General features: G+C 44.7%; 1 protein-coding gene across 1 annotated transcript in view; it reads left to right on the top strand.

The window, feature by feature from the left end:
• Nucleotides 1-20,702, top strand: part of APPBP2 (amyloid beta precursor protein binding protein 2) — a 52,012-nt gene that overhangs the window by 22,619 nt on the left and 8,691 nt on the right. Inside the window, exons 4-12 of the mRNA XM_063296695.1 lie at nt 2,658-2,781; nt 5,729-5,897; nt 7,633-7,722; nt 8,286-8,353; nt 8,453-8,558; nt 12,845-12,969; nt 16,243-16,328; nt 17,811-18,001; nt 20,089-20,254. Of these exons, the coding sequence (XP_063152765.1) occupies nt 2,658-2,781; nt 5,729-5,897; nt 7,633-7,722; nt 8,286-8,353; nt 8,453-8,558; nt 12,845-12,969; nt 16,243-16,328; nt 17,811-18,001; nt 20,089-20,254 (1,125 nt within the window). The remainder of the gene's footprint in view (nt 1-2,657; nt 2,782-5,728; nt 5,898-7,632; nt 7,723-8,285; nt 8,354-8,452; nt 8,559-12,844; nt 12,970-16,242; nt 16,329-17,810; nt 18,002-20,088; nt 20,255-20,702) is intronic.

Here is a 20,702-nt window from a genome sequence, read left to right on the forward strand (position 1 = left end):
GTTGGAACTGTTGTAGGTAGAAGGTAGAAATTCAGGCAGAGGTGAGATGGATTCTGGTTTAAATTCCTACTCAGGAGTAGATTTGCTGTCATATATGGTTCAGCTGCACCATTAATACATCATTCAAGGAGCAACCATTGCCTACCCGAGTGGGGTTGCAAGGCCATCGCTTTCCCCTTTTGAAACAAAAATCCACAGTGGTATGCTCAGGATCATTGTTGCAGACAGGCATGAACATCTACCCACAGGTTTCCATTCCTTTTTCACCCCTTGCATGGCTCCAGGGGTGGGAAAAGTACAAAGAAGATGGAGAGAAGCTCCCTTTTCCTGAAACCGCTCTATGTATTTGTCCCTGCCTCAAAAACAGGAAGGGGCAGTTAAGCCTCTAGAAACATGACCAAATTTGCAGGAGAGATTGACGGCAGGGTGTTGCCAAATTCCAAACAGGCCAGGGCTGTTTTGGGCTGAAATCAACCTTTTCTGGAATAGTCCATACAACACATGTCTTGATAGGACATTTCTCAGATTAATTGGCTCAGCAGGGTTGCTAAGGAGGAGGAGAATTCAATCTTCATTCTGAAAAATTTGGAGGAAAGATATGTTAAAAATGTAATAAGACACCTCCTAATTTGTGTAAACCATTAAATTTACTACCACTTTAGGCCTTGCTTACAGTCACCCGTGCCTTAGTCACCTCCCGTTTTGGATTACTGCAATGGACTCTACATGGGGCTGCCCTTGAAGACCACCTGGAAGCTGCAGCTGGTCCAGAAGGCAGCAGCACACACAGATTTGGGTGCCCTGCAGGTCACGCAAGTAACACCACTGCTGTGTGAGCTGCACTGGCTTCCAGTTGCTTTCTGGGTGCAATTCAAGGTGCTGGTTATCACCTTTAAACCCCCAAATAGCACAGGGCCAGGTTACTTGTGGAACCGCCTCTCCCTGAGGGTATCTGCCCATCTTAGGTTAGATCGGGTGGGGGTGCTCCAGGGCCCCTCCCTGAAATGTGGCCACCTGGTGGGATCTCAGAGGGGCGCCTTCTCGGCCGCCCCTGCCCTTTGGTACAGCCTCCCACCTGAGACGCGAGGGGTCCCTCCCCTTTTAGCCTTCCGGAGGGCTGTGAGGACCTGGCTCTTCCCCCAAGCACTGGGCTAGCATGGGGGTTGAGCTGGGAGGATGTTTGGGCTGGCGCCTGGGGGGAAGCGGACTTCTGTTTTCATCTTCGTTTTTATGGATTGTTGTGAGCCGGCCAGAGTCACTGTATGAGACAGGCCGCCATGTAAGTCCTGAAAATTAAATAAATAAATAAATAAATTTTGTCCTTCCTGTCTATCCGTTCAAGGTGGCAAAGTAAAGATTTCTCTATTCAATAGACTGCTTAAGAAATCTTTAAAAAAAACCAGTTGTGTAGTTCCTTTCCAGTGTCAGTATAAACCGAGCTTTGGCATGGAGGCAACTTTAGTTGCTCTGATAATCTGTACCAGGAGAGAAGTAGGGGAAATAACAACCCTAACAGTTACTCTGGACTGCTCAGTGTCTTCTGATACTGTCGTTCATGATACCTTTCTAGAGCACTTGGGAAAGTTGGGGGTAGATTTGCTCCTCTTTCGGAATGTGACTCTGCTTCTGTATGAAGCCACAGAGAAGGGTCATTTGCAGGTTTGAAACAACTCGCCACCAGTATATGATGATACTTAACCGTACTTCAGTTTTCCTGTGAGCTCAGGGTGGGATGTCTTAAAATATTCTGTATGTCTCAAGGCTGTGTAAGGATTAGTTGGGGGGAAAAGGCTGAAATAGAATTTGAGCCAAAAGGACTTCTTGCTCATTCTGTGGCCTGGTCTTTGAGACTTAGGAGATGGTCCTGATATGGAGAGAGCTGTGTCTCTTCTCAACAAACAGATGCAGCTTGGGTGCTGGTCAGCCACCTTACCTTGATGGCAAGGGGAGCACTGTATCAAAATTCATAAGAGAAAGCTGGGCATCCATTGCTGAAGGGGAAAGACCAGGCATTGGCGCTGTACGCAATCCACTCTTTCTGGGAGTGGTCCTTGAAAAAAAATCCACACATAACACCTGATCCAGAAGGTGGCAAAACAGGCAGCGAATGGTGCCTTTTGGAGATCCTGTTTCATCTCCATATTGAAATCCTTGTTCATTGCTTTCCAGGCTCAGTTCAAGGGGCTCACTGTTGTATATGCAAGCCTTGCGGGGCTGGATGCAAATTACTTGCAAAGTCACCTACTACTCAATTCCTCCCCCCACCATTTCAACAGGGCACCTTATGCAAGTCCTACCATGGACCTATTTAACATCAACAGCTAATTGTGCTTTTTGTGTGGTGGGGCCTAAAACAAAGCACAACTTGCCATCGTTGTTTATGTATCAATTGATGTGCTGTTTATGTGTCTTTAAAATTGACTGTGGAGAAATCACCCAGTAAATCACCCATTTTCTGAATCGGCTTGCTTAAATCTTAGCAGTCACTCAAAGTTTTTATTTAGGATTCCTGTAGTTTCAAACAAAGGAGAAGCTCTGGGTTGTGACCCAACGTTATCATTGGAGTCATGGTGAGATATCAGTGTCTTTTAAAACAAGATCAGTTGTGTTTTGGAAACAGGCTTTTCTCTCTTGCAGTGATATCTTGATCTTCCTAGGGGGGTTCCTGTCTGATGCTGGCTGGTACGGTGATGCCGAGAAGGTCTTCCTTTCCTGCCTTCAGCTATGTACCCTTCATGATGAGATGCTCCACTGGTTTCGTGCCGTTGAGTGTTGTGTCAGGTAAGCACTGCTCTGTCTTGAAGGGTGAAAAAATTCAAGTTGCACAATGCACCTGTTTGTAGGAAGGGATTATCCAGATGTTGCGACACATGGTTCTTTTTTCTCTCCCCCCCCTCAACACTGCAAGGGGGGAGGAAAAAAAAAGATTTCTGTAGACAATCTCTCCTGTGTCTGATCTGTTTCCTTCCCCCCTCGCAGAGTGGAGAGATTGGAGAGGAAGGGATTACAAGAGAGTAAGCGGGCACAGAAAGGGGAATACACCAGGCTGTTTGTGTGTGAGCTTGGGGCTCCCGGTGCCAGCTCATTGCTTTCTGTGTGTATTCCCCATTGTGTGCCTGCTTACTCTCTTGCAATCCCTTCTTCTCCAATGAATGTAAATACAAACATTAATTCCCTTCTTGTCAATTATCCCAGCACCAGGGTGAGCGTTCCAAAAGGCGGTGGAGTGGTTGGGACCAAACAAAAATGGAAGGCGCAAATCTGATTAGTCTTGTTAACACAGTTGTGGGCATGTGATTTCCTACTGCTTTGCTTAGCGACAGAGTCGCTGGTCCCAGTTGTGGTCACTAAGCAAGGACTACCTGTATACTGAAATACGATACAGTAGAGATGTCCACATCCAAGATGCCTTAGAAGATATTCCCTATTTACAAGAAACTCCAGAAGTAGAAGGTGAAATTAGAGCAGTGCTCTGGTCATTTACTAAGTTGGAAAGCTATAGGAACTAATGGAATACCCATAGGAATATGGCAGGCAACAGAAGAAAAATCAGTAAAAGTTCTAACCAAGCTTTGTCAGCAAATCTGGAGAACAATGTAGTGGCCAATGTATTGGAAGAAGCTAATCTACATTCTATTACCCCCAAAATAAGAGACTTAATGGAATCTGCAAACTATTCTACAGTGGCCTTAATTTCACATGCTAGCAAAATAATGCTTAGAGCCCTGCATGGAAACGGAGATGCCAGATGTTCAAGCTGGCTTAAGAAAAAGCCAAGGAAGCTGGATTGTAAGATGAAAAGCTTGATTTTAAAATTGGAGGAAGAAATATTAATAACATGCGCTATGCTAATGACAAAGGTCATTGGTGCCGTTTTGACTCTTTTTTCTCCCCCTGTAGATACACCTGCATGTAGGGAAAGTGATCCTGGCTGTCTGAAGAGCCTCGGCATTGCCACCTCTTCCCTTTACCAATTTGTTGCTGACTATTTTAGATTGTGCTACTTTTATGCTTCACTGTTTGCACAACAGACTGACTAAAGGAGGGAAATCCTGCTCTCTTTTTTTTTTTAATGAGTAACTTAAAGGAGGGAACCAACACTATCCTTCCTTCATTAATCAGTACCGTTTAACATGTTAATACAGATTAGTTATTAAGGTTGGATTGACAAACTGGCTCACCTGCCTTTGGGTCTTCATTTAACTTCCTACAGCCAGTTCTTGCTTCCCCTAAATAGTGTTTTTACAATAACTTAAATGGAAGAATTTTTGTCTAGCATTTGTGGGTGTTGAAGTTTGATGTTAGGAAAAGCTTGTACATAATTATTATTTAAATTTATATGCCGCACAACTCCCAGCTACTCTGGGCAGTTTAAAACATTTAAAAACAAGGAGCAATACAAAAATGCAAAAACAACACAAAAGAACAGAGATGGCAGAGAAAACAAACCTGGAGGGGAACAAGGAAAAGGAAGAAAAAGGGGTCAGTCATCCTCGCCAAAGGCCTGGGTGAAGAGCCACATTGTCAGGGCCCTTCGAAATCCCAGTAGGTTGATTCAAATCTCTATTAAAGATGCAGATGGAAAAAAAATTGTAATAGAGAAAGCACTTGCCTACTCTGCCTCTCTGATTTTGTCTCTGTGGTAGAGAAGGGCCCTAGTTGCTATTTAAACTGAAGAAGGCTCAGACAAAGTTAGAGGGAAAGACCTTACGGTTGCGTGAAAGGCAGGTGGGAATTCCACCATAAGGTGGTTTGTTTTGTCACTCTCTATTTCTATCAACTTGCTCAAGACATCAGCAATTACTTTTATAAACAAGGTCTGTGGTCTCCATATTAGGGTGGTGTGTCCAAAGCACAAACTTTTTTCCTTCAGGAAAAAAAAGGATTGGGGAGGTTAATCTTTATGTATTTTATTTAATACAATTTAGAAGCCACCCAACTCCAAAAGACTCTTGAGTGGCTTTCACTTAAAAACAGCGGGAACAATTAAAGAAACCAATCATACTTGTCCAGAAAATTACTCTGAAGCATATGTATTTGTCTTTATAATGTATAATATTAAAATACCAGCTGTTATTCAGAGGTACGTTGACCTGGTTTAGACATAACTGCCTCAGTACCATAAAACATCCTACTTACAGGATCATGGGAATTGACGTTCAACATATCTGGAGAATAAAAGAATAAAAGTGGGAAAGTCACTAGTTAGGTTGAGAATGAAAATTGCTTTCATAATCTCTGATCATAATCTCCTGTCTTCCTTAGTGGTGGTGTAATTTCTTAAACCACAGTTTCCTGTTTCATTGGAACCCAGAAACTGTATTCGAATTTCTGATTATAAACCAGGATTAATATAATGCCTTGATTTATAGTCAACCATTAAACCATAGTTTCCAGTTCAGGTAGAATGAAACACTGTACTTTGCTCCATTCCATATGTTTTGCATTGCTGATACCAAAATGTAGAGAGGTGATAAGCGTCCTCAGTCTGGTAAGCCATGGTTGAGTGTGGTTTATTAAAACTGAGCTATAGCCACTGGTGATGACGGTTTTCTGTCTTGCTGCTTCTGGATTTGCTGACATTTGTTTTTTTTAAATGCTTCCCGTTTTAAGGCAGGGGTGAGAAGCCTTCCTGGTCACAGAATAGGCGTTCCGTTTCAAGGGTCTTGAAAGAGAACCATTCCGCAAGCCCCGGGTCATCACACCGCTTCCCTGATCTCTTTCCTAGGTTGCTGCATGTCCGGAACGGCAACTGTAAATACCACTTGGGAGAAGAAACCTTCAAATTAGCCCAGTCTTACATGGAAAAGCTAGCAGAGCACGGCCAGCAAGCCAACAAAGCTGCGCTGTACGGAGAGCTGTGTGCTCTGCTCTTCGCAAAGAGTCATTACGATGAGGTGAGCATGAAAAACGGGCAGATGTTTTTCCCAAGCAAGAGCTCCCTTGAGTTAACCAAGCCACAGCGCACAGGCAGATGGCAGCGTGCCTTGATGGGGTCTCGCAGCAAGACGCTTACTCAAGGGATGCCAACTGTATTTGGGTAAAGTTAGCACTTGGCCCAGGTTTAAACATTGAGATTTGCAGGAACACCAAGTTTGTCTTGGCCACAATAAGGCCTGGTTGGCAGGAACTGGACTGGCACTCTGCCCACCAGCTGGGGACAAATACTTGCTGGCTGAAGAGCTTCCCCTTCCACACCTTAGCCAGTACTTCTTGGCCTCAGGCAGGTGTTCTTCTTCCCTTGACTTCAGCACCACATCCCTTGTGTGGCTTGATTCGGTGCTCTGTCCCGCAGTACTTTACTCTGGTTACAACAGCAGCTCCTCAAGGTGCAAAGTTTGAATGCTGAATTGGCACATACGAAAGAAGTGGGAGGCAAGATTGAATAAGGGATTTTGTTTTGTTCTACGTCGATGTTGTCACTTGAATTTGTTTCCTTCCCCCCGCCTCTTTGGCTGGGTAACTGGCTGATATATTTATTCATTTAGAGCAGTTTTCTCACCACGTCGATCTAACCGGGCTCTAGGACGTTTACAGGTACTATGGTACTTGTACTGTGGTACAGGTACTAACCATGATTAATAATAATAGAAAAATATAATAAATCATTAAGGCTGATCTTGGCTCAATCCAAAAAGCCTTCTGGCAAAACCAGGATTTTACTTGCTTCTAAAGGGCCGTGAGAATGGAGGCTGTCCTTTCCGCAGGGTGGGAGAGGGGGCAGAGAGGCAGGTTTTTCCATAGGATGCCCCCTCACCACCACCAGAGAACGCTGGCTGTCTGGCATCCTACCCCTGCAGCTCCTGATAGGCAGGGACCTTTAGCAGACACTCTCTAGCCATCTGGATCTGGTGGGCCGAACTTCGCTGGGAGAAGCGTTCTCTTAGATTCCATGCCATGGTTATCTATATAGGGCCATGCCCTATATGTTCCTATATAAAAGTAGGAACCAAGGCCTTCAGAAACACACTGGTAACCAGCACAGCTCCCACAGCAGTTGTGCCATATGGTAGTGCTGCAGCTAGCCAGTGAGCCTGTGGACCACTGAAGTTTGGACCAGCTGAAGTTACTGGGTGGTTTTCAAAGGCGGTCCCATGTAGAGCAGATCATAGTAATCTGACAAAGAGGTGACTGGCTATCCTCCACGTATCTTGTTCTAGGTAAGGCTGCAGTTGGGGCCCCAACTGAAGCTGGGCAAAGACCCTCCTAGCTGCAACTTCTACTTCTTTCCAGCAGGACCCCCAAGTTTGGGGCTGGCCCCCAAAATGATGATTCTGTGCTGTCTGGGGGAGCACAACCCCATCAGAAATCAAAGTTACTGCAGTCCTGAAAACAGCTTCTGCATTAAGAACTTTTCTCTCTCGACTGGGATGAATCTCAGACTATACCACTCCATCCAGACCCTGCTAGCTTCTGGGCACTCTTGGTATTACGTTTGACTATAAGCCAGCCTTGGTTGTGCTGGCTGGGGATTATGGGAATTGAGGTTCAGCTTCTCCAGAGGTGCCAGTTAGTGGAAGACTGTTGTAAAGTTGCTGGACGTGACCAGTATGCATTTCTTTTAAATCTCTGCAGCCCTGAGAAACATAAAAATGCGTTTCAAATTACGCGGCTTTCTTGTGTGCCCCACAGGCTTACAAATGGTGTATAGAAGCGATGAAGGAGATCTCGGTCGGTTTGCCTGTAAAAGTAGTAGTGGATGTTTTACGGCAAGCTTCAAAGGTGAGTTTAACGCATTGCTTATATTGTCATGAGTAAGGATGGCGGGTAGGGGGCTCCCATCCAGGCTGTAAAGCGCATGCGTAGTACTGAGGAATTAGGTATCCATTCAAAGAGACACAGATCGGGCCCGCCTTAACCTTTGGGGTTTATATGTCTGGGTTTTTCCCACGCTTCTTCAGTTTGTTAGGATTTTCTGTTATGTAGCAGTAATAAAACACTAGAGACCTATTCCTTGTCTCAGCGTGGTTCCTGGCTGTTAGGACAATATGCAGCTGAGGAGGACTGGAAATCAGGCCATTTTTCTTTAGGGGTGCACAAGAACCAGCTTTCTTGAGAGCTGAGAAAATATTCACAAAAGTCTTCCTACAGGCAGAGGAAAGAATACCTAAGTGTTGGCCCTCTGTCTACGCTCTGTGGCTCTACCACGAGACGAGCTGCTTTAGGGTGAATAGTCGAGATCACAAGTTCTGTTTTAGGACCGTTCTGGGTACAGGGGATGGCAGCCAGAGGACAGGACAGGCCTTTGAATATTCATGGAGTCTTATTTCTTCCTTCTGCTTTAGGCTTGCGTTGTGAAACGTGAATTTAAGAAAGCTGAACAATTAATAAAACACGCAGTGTACCTAGCCCGGTACGTAAATGCCACAGCATGCTAAATCTTCTGTGAAGATACTGTGATGTGTCTACCTGGGATGTATTTGGTGGTTTTGTTTTGTTTTTAATCTTTCAGGGAGCATTTTGGAGCCAAACATCCTAAATATTCGGACACGCTACTTGACTATGGGTTTTATTTACTCAACGTGGATAACATATGCCAGTCAGTTGCAATTTATCAGGTATGGCTTTGGTGTTGTTATTTAGTGCAAGCCAGTAGCTGTGTTACTATTGTGGCATGCAATGCTTTCTGCCCCGTAAGCTCAGCGGACAAGCACGCAAAAGTAAAGTCCAAACAGGAAATCACCAAGTTGCTTGATGCCTAATCTTGAGCTTAATTTCAAGCAGAAGCTGGCAATATGATGCAGGAGAGAAAAGAGTAAAGGGGGAATATATATAATACAATAGGATAAAAACAATTAATGCTCCAGCGCTTTATGCAGTCCTCTCCGCAATACAGCCAACACATCAGCCCCAGATTAATTTGCCATTAATAACACAGCTTGTTCATTTTAGCTTTGGAAATGAGAAGATTAAGGGAGGATGCAATAGCAGCCTTCAGATCACCCAAGGTTAGTAAAATAGAAGAAAAACCTCAGTAGAAAAGATAGGAAGGTGGACTTTGACTAAGCAAACTGCCAAGAGCTGTGACAATACAACAAATTGCCAGCGTTGGCACTAAATTCTCCAACTCCGTGAATTGGTTCAACCTTCCCTTTAAAGCCATTTACCACGGTGACCGTCACTACCTTTTCTGGTTGGGAATTCTAAATATTTTTAAACCTATTTTTGGGCATTTTTTAAAAATAGATCATGCAGTAGGTAGCAATGGATTATCAATCTACCTACCCTGGTGGCCATAGGATGAAAAAGAAAAGACTAAGGCGACTGTAGCTTCACATTTCCATTGTTACCTCTGGTGGAACACTTGAACCTAGCCAACTCCATTGGAATGTTCCAAGTAAGGCTTAAATATTATCCTGAACTTGAAACAAGATACAATTTTTTTCCAGTTTTATGTGCTTAGTTAAGGCGATGGCACTTAGGAAGTCCCTTTGTTGTTTATTCGTTTAGTCGCTTCCGACTCTTCGTGACTTCATGGACCAGCCCACGCCAGAGCTTCCTGTCGGTCGTCAACATCCCCAGCTTCCCCAGGGACAAGTCCGTCACCTCTAGAATGTCATCCATCCACCTTGCCCTTGGTCGGCCCCTCTTCCTTTTGCCCTCCACTCTCCCTAGCATCAGCATCTTCTCCAGGGTGTCCTGTCTTCTCATTATGTGGCCAAAGTACTTCTGTTTTGCCTTTAATATCATTCCCTCAAGTGAGCAGTCTGGCTTGATTTCCTGGAATATGGACTGGTTTGATCTTCTTGCAATCCAAGGCACTCTCAGAATTTTCCTCCAACACCACAGTTCAAAAGCATCGATCTTCCTTCGCTCAGCCTTCCTTATGGTCCAGCTCTCGCAGCCATATGTTACTACGGGGAACACCGTTGCTTTGACTATGTGGACCTTTGTTGTCACTGTGATGTCTCTGCTCTTAACTATTTTATCAAGATATATCATTGCTCTTCTCCCAAGGATTAAGCGTCTTCTGATTTCCTGACTGCAGTCAGCATCTGCAGTAATCTTCGCACCTAGAAATACAAAGTCTTTCACTGCTTCTACATTTTCTCCCTCTATTTGCCAGTTACCAATCAAGCTGGTTGCCATAATCTTGGTTTTTTTTAGGTTTAGCTGCAAGCCAGCTTTTGCACTTTCTTCTTTCACCTTCATCATAAGGCTCCTCAGTTCCTCTTCACTTTCAGCCATCAAAGTGGTATCATCTGCATATCTGAGATTGTTAATGTTTCTTCCAGAGATTTTAACTCCAGCCTTGGATTCCTCAAGCCCAGCTTGTCGTATGATGTGTTCTGCATACAAGTTGAATAGGTAGGGTGAGAGTATACAGCCCTGCCATACTCCTTTCCCAATCTTAAACCAGTCTGTTGTTCCGTGGTCTGTTTTTACCGTTGCTACTTGGTCATTATACAGATTCTTCAGGAGGCATACAAGATGACTTGGTATCCCCATACCGCTAAGAACTTGCCACAATTTGTTATGGTCCACACAGTCAAAGGCTTTAGAATAGTCAATAAAACAGAAATAGATCTTTTTCTGAAACTCCCTGGCTTTTTCCATTATCCAGCGGATATTGGCAATTTGGTCCCCAGTTCCTCTGCCTTTTCTAAACCCAGCTTGTACATCTGGCAATTCTCACTCCATGAATTGCTGAAGTCTACGTTGCAGGATCTTGAGCATTACCTTACTGGCATGTGAAATGAGTGCCACTGTTTGATAGTTTGAACATTCTTTAGTGTTTCCCTTTTTTGGTATGGGGATATAAGTTGATTTTTTCCAATCTGATGGCCATTCTTGTGTTTTCCAAATTTGCTGGCATATAGCATGCATTACCTTGACAGCATCATCTTGCAAGATTTTGAACAGTTCAGCTGGGATGCCATCGTCTTCTGCTGCCTTGTTATTAGCAATGCTTCTTAAGGCCCATTCAACCTCACGCTTCAGGATGTCTGGCTCTAGCTCACTGACCACACCGTCAAAGCTATCCCCGATATTGTTACCCTTCCTATACAGGTCTTCTGTATATTCTTGCCACCTTTTCTTGATCTCTTCTTCTTCCGTTAGGTCCTTGCCATCTTTGTTTTTGATCATACCCATTTTTGCCTGGAATTTACCTCCGATGTTTCTAATTTTCTGGAAGAGGTCTCTTGTCCTTCCTATTCTATTGTCTTCTTCCACTTCCACGCATTGTTTGTTTAAAAATAATTCCTTATCTCTTCTGGCTAACCTCTGGAATTCTGCATTTAATTGGGCATATCTCCCCCTATTACTGTTGCCTTTTGCTTTCCTTCTTTCTTGGGCTACTTCTAGTGTCTCAGCAGACAGCCATTTTGCCTTCTTGGTTTTCTCTTTCTTTGGGATGTATTTTACTGCCGCCTCCTGAACAATGCTGTGAGCTTCTGTCCAGAGTTCTTCCGGGACCCTATCTACTAAGGTCAGTCCCTTAAATCGATTCTTCACCTCCACTGCATATTCCTTAGGAATATTAGTGAGCTCATATCTAGCTGATCTGTGGGTCTTCCCTAATCTCTTTAGTCTGATCCTAAATTGTGCAAGAAGAAGTTCATGATCTGAACTACAGTCAGCTCCAGGTCTTGTTTTTACCGACTGTACAGATGTCCGCCACCTTTGGCTGCAAAGGATGTAGTCAATCTGATTTCGGTGTTGTCCATCTGGTGAAGTCCATGTATAAAGCCGTCTCTTAGGTTGCTGGAAGAGAGTGTTTGTTATGCAGAGTGAGTTGTCTTGGCAAAATTCTATCAGCCTCTGTCCTGCTTCGTTTTGTTCTCCCAGGCCATGCTTACCTGTAATTCCAGGTGTCATTTGACTGCCCACCTTAGCATTCCAGTCTCCTGTGATGAAAATAACATCTCTTTTAGGCGTGTTGTCCAGTAGGTGCTGCAGATCCTCATAGAACTGCTCTACTTCAGCTTCTTCAGCATTTGTGGTTGGGGCGTATATTTGGATCACTGTGATGTTAGATGGCTTGCCCTGAATTCGAATTGAGATCATTCTGTCATTTTTTGGGTTGTATCCAAGCACTGCTTTAGCCACTTGACTATTAATTATGAAGGCTACTCCCATTTCTTCTGTGGTCCTCTTGTCCACAGTAGTAGATCTGGTGGTCATTTGATGTGAAGTGGCCCATTCCAGTCCATTTCAGTTCACTGACGTCCAAAATGTCTATCTTTAATCTTGACATCTCACCAATAACCACCTCCAATTTGCCCTGGCTCATAGATCTTACATTCCAGGTTCCAATGGCGTGTTGATCCTTAGAACATTGGATTCACCGTTCACCACCAGCACCGTCGGCCACTAGCTGTCCTTTCAGCTTTGAGCTAGCGGCGTCATCACGTCTGGGGCTAGTTGAACTCATCCTCTGTTCCTCCCCAGTAGCATTTTGACCATCTTCCGACCTGGGGGTCTCATCTTCTGATGGTATACCGACATATCTCTGGTTGTACTGATCCATTGAGTTTTCACAGCAAGAATACTGGGGTGGGTTGCCATTACCTTCCCCAGGGATCGCATTTAGTCTGACCTCTCTGTCATGACCTTCCCGTCTTGGGTGGCCCTTCACGGTTTAGCTCATGGCATCATTGAGGTGCTCAAGCTCCAGCACCACGACAAGGTAACGATCCTTTGCTGAAGAGGAAGTCCCTACTATGTTAAAACATGCTGTACAAAAAGAAGCCAATCCTAGGGATAATGGGCAGGAAAAAATCATCTTTGTCTCTTCTGGGTACTTTTCTGTTTGCAGCTAATATGGTGTTAGATATGTGAAAAAGTAGTTTTGGCTGCAAATTGGGTTGCTGGCTGAGATTCTTTGCGCAAATCATTTCAGACAGCCTTGGACATCAGACAGTCGGTGTTTGGCGGCAAAAACATCCATGTAGCTACAGCTCATGAAGATCTGGCATACTCTTCTTACGTTCACCAATACAGTTCAGGAAAATTTGATAATGCGCTGTGAGTACTATATTCATTTGGGGCCCAAATGATTTTGTCCTGTATTTTAAAGTATATTCCAATATTAGAAAAGTATGCTTTGCTGAGGTAGTAAATTTCAAAGTCCCTTTCACCCATCAAAGATAATTTCTCTGTGTTCTACATTTTTCCTGTTTTTCCTTCTGAATAAGAAATTTTAAAAACACTTAATGGCCATTCATTTTTTATGTTTTGAGACCCTGTGCTGTAAAACAAAATCAGACCGTGCACATTTTTAAATAAATAGCTAAACCGTTTCGCACACAACGCTTAAAATGACAAGATTAGGCCCCTCCTGTGTGGGGTGCTGCAGGGCTCTACTCTCTTTCCCCTCCTTTTCAATATATACATGAAGCTGCCATTTTGGGGTTTGGTATTACCAGTATGCTGATGATTTGCAATTACATCATTCAACCCTGGGCCAGCCAAGTGAGGCTCTCAAGGTTCAGTCCCAGCCCAGTGCCTGGAGACGGTGCAGGTTTGGATGGGGAGCAACTGTCTCTGACAGTCCTACCAAGACTGAGTAGCTGTGGGTGTTTGAACCACCCAGATCTGGAGATATTCCATCTTTCACCTTGGATGGTGTTGCACTTCCCCCTTCAAGGTTGGTACACAGTCTGGGGGTCTTCCTGGACTCGCAGCTCCTGCTTGAAGAGCAAGTGTCAGCTGTAGCTAGGAAGGCATTTGTACAACTTCCCCTGGTGCACCAGTTGTGCCCCTTCTCAGATCAGGGGGTCCTTCAGACATCACTCATGCCCTAGTCACATCGCAGCTTGACTACTGCAATGCTCTCTACATGGGGCTGCCCTTGAAGACCACCTGGGAGCTTCAACTGGTCCAGAATGTGGTTGTGCAAGCTGTGATGGGCATGCCTCAGTATGGCATAGGGCTTGGTTACTTGAGGGACTGCCTATCTCCCATAGCATCTGCCTGGCTGATTCGATCCTACAGGGCTGGTGTGGTCCAGGTGCCTTCAGTTAAACGGTGTCATCTGTCAGGACCCTGGAAGTGTGCCTTCTCTGTAGCAGTGCCTGTCCTCTGGAACAAGGATGCCCCCGAGATCTAGATTGCCCCCAATCTGCTGCCGTTTAGAAGATCCATGAAGGCCTGGCTCTTCTCCCAGACCTTCAGTGAGGGAGAGGGAGACCCTCACTTCATCGCACTTGCCATCTTTTATCTTTATTTTTTTAATGTTTTATTGGTTTTATTGTAATTTCTTTGATTGTTGTGAGCTGCCCAGAGTCATTGAGAGTCAGGCGGCATAAAAGTTTGTTTATTAAGGTAAACCTCCTTTGTATTTATAAAAATGCAACTACCTAATCTGAAAAGCTAGAAGAATTGCATCTTTTTCTTCATTTCTGAATTTTTGCAGTACAGGTGGTCCTTGTTTAACAACCACTCGTTCAGTGACTGTTCAAACTTGCAACAGTGCTGAACGAGTGGTAATTACCAATGGTCCTTGAAGTTCTGACCATCACAGCACCCTGTGGTCACTTGATCTGGATGCTCAGCAACCCACCCAAATTTCTGGCTGTTGCGGCATCCCACAGTCACGTGATTGTGATTTGCAAGCTTCCCTATTGGCTTCCCATAAGCAAAGTCTTCTATTCATTGTGAACTGCCCAGAGTTGTCGTTGCACAAGATGGGCAGCGGGGAAATTCGATAAATAAATAAAGGGGGAAACTGGTGGAAAGGGTGCGTGGGTGGGGGAGACTTGTCCCAGCAAATTGCAACCTTCCCTGCCGGCTTCCCATTGACTTTCTAGGGAAGCTGGCAGTGAAGATTGTGAATGGCCGTCATGTGATTGTGGGGTGCTGCAACTGGTCGTAAATGCGAGCCAGTTGCTGAGCAGCCAGATTATGATCACATGACTGCGGGGTTGCTGGGTTGGCCGGAACTCCTAGGACCAGTCAGTCAGTCAGTCATTCAGCTCCGAGGGCCAACATTCATTTGGTGCTGTCGTAACTTCAGTTGCTGAATGTATGGTCGTAGGTTGAGGACTACTGTAATCAATGCCTGGTATGATTATCAGGGTTAAATAGCTACATAATAAATTGCAGCATACCTTAAAATACAGAATCGTCTGCCCCCTTGAAGCACTAAACAATATGTAATACAGCGAAATGATTAAGCATGGCAGCAGCAATAAAAAAAGCATAGTAGATGAAGCTTAGCCAGAGACATACTGCAGCTTCTTGGTGATTCTAATGGCACATAATCAAATAATCGAAAGGTCAGTTGCGCTTCTGGAAAGAGCATTCCAAGGTGCAGGCCTGCTGCAGAAAGGGCCGTGTCTCTGGAAACTGCTCCCCTGTAAATAAGTCAGTGGGCAGGACCATTAAAGTCAGCTTGGGGACTTAATTTCAGTAATGACTGTCAGTGGACCCGTTTTCCACAGATCAGTGGTGGAAACAGGTCTATTGACAGTCATTATTGAAATTGATTCAGTAAAAATAGGCTCTGATAATCAGGTTATAGATATTTCTGTTAGTGAAAGCCTTTGGACGTGTACAAGAAATTGGCAGTGGCGTTCTGAACGGGGGAGGAGAGTTGGACCCCTCACAAAAGAAGGTTCAGCTGGCTGGAATCCTAAACAGGAGCTTTCTATACTGTCACTGCGGTCTGCCGTGGCCCCCGCCCTGTGGAACACATTACCCGCAGAGGTGAGGCAAGCCCTCACTCTCCCGGCCTTCCGAAAGGGAGTGAAAACCTGGCTTTCCCACTTCGCTTGGGGTGGGAGGGGGGATCGCCAATCGTGGGGGTGGTTGGCGCCGTGATGCGGCCCCGAGGAATTTTATTGAGATAGCTTATTTGTCCATCCGGGATTTTATATTTATATTTATATTTTTATGATGCGCTTGTTTTTATGATTTTAATTTCTTGTTATTTTAATTGAAAAGTAAACCACCCAGAGTCGCTTGGCGAGATGGGCGGTGAAGAAATGTGAGGACTAAATAAATAAATAAATTTCTTTCTCTAAACTGTAGGGCCCGTCGCCTTACTTAATGACCATAAACTAAAGGGCTGTGCAGAGGAATCCTTCTGTTTAGCTGCCCAATCAATCTCACTGGATGCTTCTGAAGGGAGGAGAAGAAACACTGTTTTTTCCACCATTCAGGCAACGGGACATCTTCCTTGTTTCAAATGGGAAAGTTGTGGCTTTTCTCCAAGTCACGCAGACACGCTAGCAAATTTTCAGGAGCAAGACCAGGAGGTCACGTTTTCCTCATGCGCTTGCTTGTCTTTGCTCTTAGATTCCACGCAGAACGTGCGATTGGCATCATCACCCACATTCTCCCAGAAGATCACCTCCTCCTCGCCTCCTCCAAGAGAGTTAAAGGTACTTTATCCGCCAGCTGTGTTTAGCCACTGCCGGAAGGGAACAGAAATGGCCACTGATGCTTAGAACGATGTGAGGAAACAGAGGAACGATATGAGGTCATGGGCAGAACCGTATGAGGAGACAGTGAAATTGAGATAAGGAAGACTTCTGTGCGAATGTGTCTAGGGAGGACAGCAACTGGAGTCACGGAGTACCCGGCAAAAGGATTGGTGATTTGGAGGCACCCTAATCAAGCTGAGTGGTGGTTAAGCAAAACAGCTGGAAGGAGGGAGGGGTGGCTTGAAACATCATTTTGAGGTGATGCGTCAGTGAGTCGATGACCTCCACATCCTGGCTGCCAGGAACAGGAACCACCCAGCCTTGTACCAAATTCATTTCCTTATAAAGTGTTTTTAACGTTGGTTTAGAGATCCATAGGAAAAAGTTGGCACCTTGAAAGCATCTTTTCCCCCAGAACCAAGTCGTATCTCCATAAGGGCACAGCTCTCCCCAGATTCAGTTTCTCCAGATAAATTCAGAATTTCTAAATTCCTGTTATAATCACTGGCTACATTTGAGCAGGAGAAAGGATTTCCTTTGGACCTTGTAGAAAAATGTATTATGTATCTGAGAGCCAATAACCACCAGCCATCAAAAGGATGACCACTGCAACCCTCCTAACTATCAGTACTTCTTATATCACATTATTATTACAATTATCTGCACAAAATATTTAGGGGGGGAATCATCTTGTCTTCCAAGGAAGACTTTCCAGCCATCGCTCAGGAAGCCATCTGGGGGCTCCCACATCATTTTGAGACCATTTACTTGCATTCCACCCATTTATTAAGGTTACATTTCTTCCGCACCCATCTGGTGCAGAGCTTCCTCCAGTCTGATTCCTGTTTGATGTGTTGGGACTGCAAACCCCAGAATTCTAGCCTGAAGTTCTAGCGCCCACCAGATTGGGAAAGGTTCTCATTGCTCATTCCTTGACTGAAACGCAGCTTGAAATAGAAATGTGCTCTCTCTAGCGGTGTTTCTTATAATTGGTGTGAAGAGGGCTTGGAAGACTAATTGCGAGTTAAAGGTGATATGGCTAGCCCAGTGTTTCTCAGCCTCGGTGACTTTAAGACGTGTGGACTCCAACCCCCAGAATTCCCCAGCCAGCATGCTGAGTTAAAGTCCATACGTCTTGAAGCATGGTGACTGGGGAATTCTGGGAGTTGGAGTCCACACGTCTTAAAGTCGCTGAGGTTGAGAAACACTGGGCTAGACAGAAGATGGGAAGGTGCATAGCAGAGCCAGATCTACCTGAGCACAGCTCAGCCTGAGGTTCCTTTCCCCGTTGACTGACAATCGGGACGGAGAAAAGAGTTGAAATAGCTCTTGGCGTAATTCTGGAAGATGACTTTTAGAGCGTGGTCTTCTTCACCAGCCAGATACCTTTTAATGCACTGCTTTTATCAACCCCTTGTTTCCGTCTTCTCCCCCTTGAAGCGCTTATCTTGGAGGAGATCGCAATCGACTGTCACAATAAGGAAACCGAGCAGAGGCTGCTCCAGGAGGCCCATGACCTGCACCTCTCTTCTCTCCAGCTGGCTAAAAAAGCATTTGGGGAGTTCAACGTTCAGACGGCGAAGCACTACGGTAACCTTGGCCGACTTTATCAGTCAATGAGGAAATTCAAGGTAAATCCAGCTTTCTCAGGGCACTGGGCTGGAAGGTCACTAATGTGCAATTTGTCATAGCAGGATAGTTTGATTTGTACAAGGCTCCGAAGTTTATAACTGGAGTCATTGCAGGCATGCCTGCAGGGTGTGGTAAAAAAAGTCAAGGTGGCGGCCACAACAACACTATTGAAGTTCTGCCTGTTTTTTATGTGTGTTGTTATCTTTACACCTTTTTTAACCAGGCCTGCAGATGCGCCTGAGTCACTGTGATCTTTTCCCCCTGCTTTCTACTTCTGGGCAGCCATAACTGTTTCCTGATCTTATCCAGACAATATGTCCATAAAAAAAAAGAGAGATCTAATGATTCAATCCATGGGAAGATTGAAGAAAAGTTGTACAAGTAATCCTCGCTTAACGACCAGAATTGGGACTGGCAACTCTGTCTCTAAGTGACACGGTTGTTAAATGAGACATAGCATGACTGCGACAGATTTACGACCTCACTTCCTCCGCAGTTGTTAAGTAAATCACCTGCGGTCGTTAAGCAGGACATCACATGACCACGGCTTGCGATTTTACTGCTGGCTTCTCCATTGACTGCTTGTCAGAAGCCGGCTGTGAAGCATGCAGATGCCAACCATGTGATCATGGGACACTGCAGTGGTCATAAAAGCCCAGCGTCCGAATCTCAATCACATGACTGTGGGGACGCTGCAGCATTCATAATTGCGAGGACTGGTCGTAAAGTTACTTTTTCAGTGCCGTCGTAACTTTGAGTGGTTGCTAAACAGTTGCTAAGTGAGGACTACCTTTTCTTCCTTGAATCATTTTGCCGGTTAATTGGTTCTATAGACTACTTCTATGTACTTTACTTTCCAAGGATGGCTGACCAGAATACAAGTCAGGTGCTAAAGAGTTACGGCAGTACAGCCTAACATTAAAGCAGCTGATGCAGCGGTGTCCATGAGTGGATGATGGGCACATGATGAAAACAACGGCACCCTGATGTGATGAATGCTTCCACCCTTTTGTACAAGCATTGTGACCTCACCACACACTTACAAAAATGGCTGGGGCTTGTGGTGTAATACTACTTCCATCATTTTGACAAAATGAGCCGTGGATCCTTCAGATGCCTCTGCCTGATGGAAACCAGCAGCGTAAATCCACATAAGGGTTTTATAATATACACCTTCAAGTGTCTTTAAAAACTGTTTAGGCAAATGCTGCTAATGGTCAGGACTGTATTCTGACTTCTTTCAGCACTGGGCATTTTTGCCTTCGTGGGCCCCTCCCTCCATAAAAATAATAGTATTAAAATTATATTTCATACAGTTTTCAGTATTTTCTTTGTAATATATTATTTTGTAATAATTAGTCGCTGATTAATTATGTCTGTTGTGTCTCATCAGTTACTCAACTTTATTGTTCATGTTACAAGCATAAGTTATAAATAAGATCATCGGTTTGATGTTCAGATTTTGTGCATTTCTTGCCTGTTTTTTTTTTAAATTAAAAGGCATGAAAATAAGTAACTTCATTTTTATTCTTTCTCATTTAAAAGAAAAAACACATTTTTGTGGCTCCTAGATAAGTCAGACCTGTTAGTACGATAGTAGAATAAGTCAGCTCACAAACCTGTTCAGTTATGTGGAAGGGAGGTGTATTGTTGAAATGGCCTTGTGAGCCAGCTGTTAAAACACAACTCCTGATTTGAGGAAAGATTAGTGGTCACGGAAATCTAGTCCACCCACTTCCTTCTCCCTTCTCCCCGCCACAGTGCTTAACCTAGGCAAGGGCCCTTTTCAGCATTCCAGAGAATAGACTAAAACGGGATTTTCACAAGTGTTCACAGCCAGAACGGAGCAGGTTCAGATTCATCAGCTCCACCACGCCTTCCAAATTACCCCCCTCCATCTCAACATTTCTTGTTCAGCTGATTCCCGATGCGCACCCCTCTCTGGAAAGTTTAACCTTGGCTCTTTTAGAGTTCGAGGGACTGTAGCTTGCCCTCTAAGGCAGGCAGAGGCTCTGTCGCTTGTGCTTCACGGAGAGAGCCACGTCGCCATTCCTAAGCAAGTGACGTACTCTTTTGGGTGTTGCAGGAAGCAGAAGAGATGCACATCAAAGCAATTCAGATCAAGGAACAGCTTCTGGGCCAGGAAGATTATGAAGTCGCCCTCTCTGTGGGACACCTTGCCTCGCTCTACAACTATGACATGAATCAGTATGAAAATGCTGAGAAGCTTTATTTGAGGTCCATAGCCATTGGTGGGTCAATTCTTTAACTGTGGCTTTGCTCAGGTCTTAGCTGTGGGATGGATGAAGTTCAGAGGGGGGGAGGGAAAGACCACCGGCACCGGGAGCTTTCGGGCAATCGCTTCACAGCCAGTTCGAGCAAGCCTGGAGGCCTGCGCTCCCGACCCCTTAGCTCCTCCTGGTCAGTGCATTTTAGGTTTGCGTTCAGGGGCCCCTGGTTTGTGCCCCCCTAGCAGACTTAAATTATAAACTGGTTAATCATTGGAGCAGTGTAAATTCCAACTGAAGAAAGAAAGCAGGAATAGGAGAGGAGGATTTGGAGCAAATAGTTAAGCTTTTGTGTTGTTGTTGGAGATGATGAAACCTTCCTAGAAAAAGAGAGTTTGGAGTTCTTTCAGGATCCTTTTTCCCCCCATTGGTTATTGTGATTATTAGTTCAAAGTTCCTTGGAAGGGTAAAA

The sequence above is a fragment of the Candoia aspera genome, chromosome 1, assembly GCF_035149785.1.
Source record: "Candoia aspera isolate rCanAsp1 chromosome 1, rCanAsp1.hap2, whole genome shotgun sequence".
Taxonomy (NCBI): Eukaryota; Metazoa; Chordata; class Lepidosauria; order Squamata; family Boidae; genus Candoia; species Candoia aspera.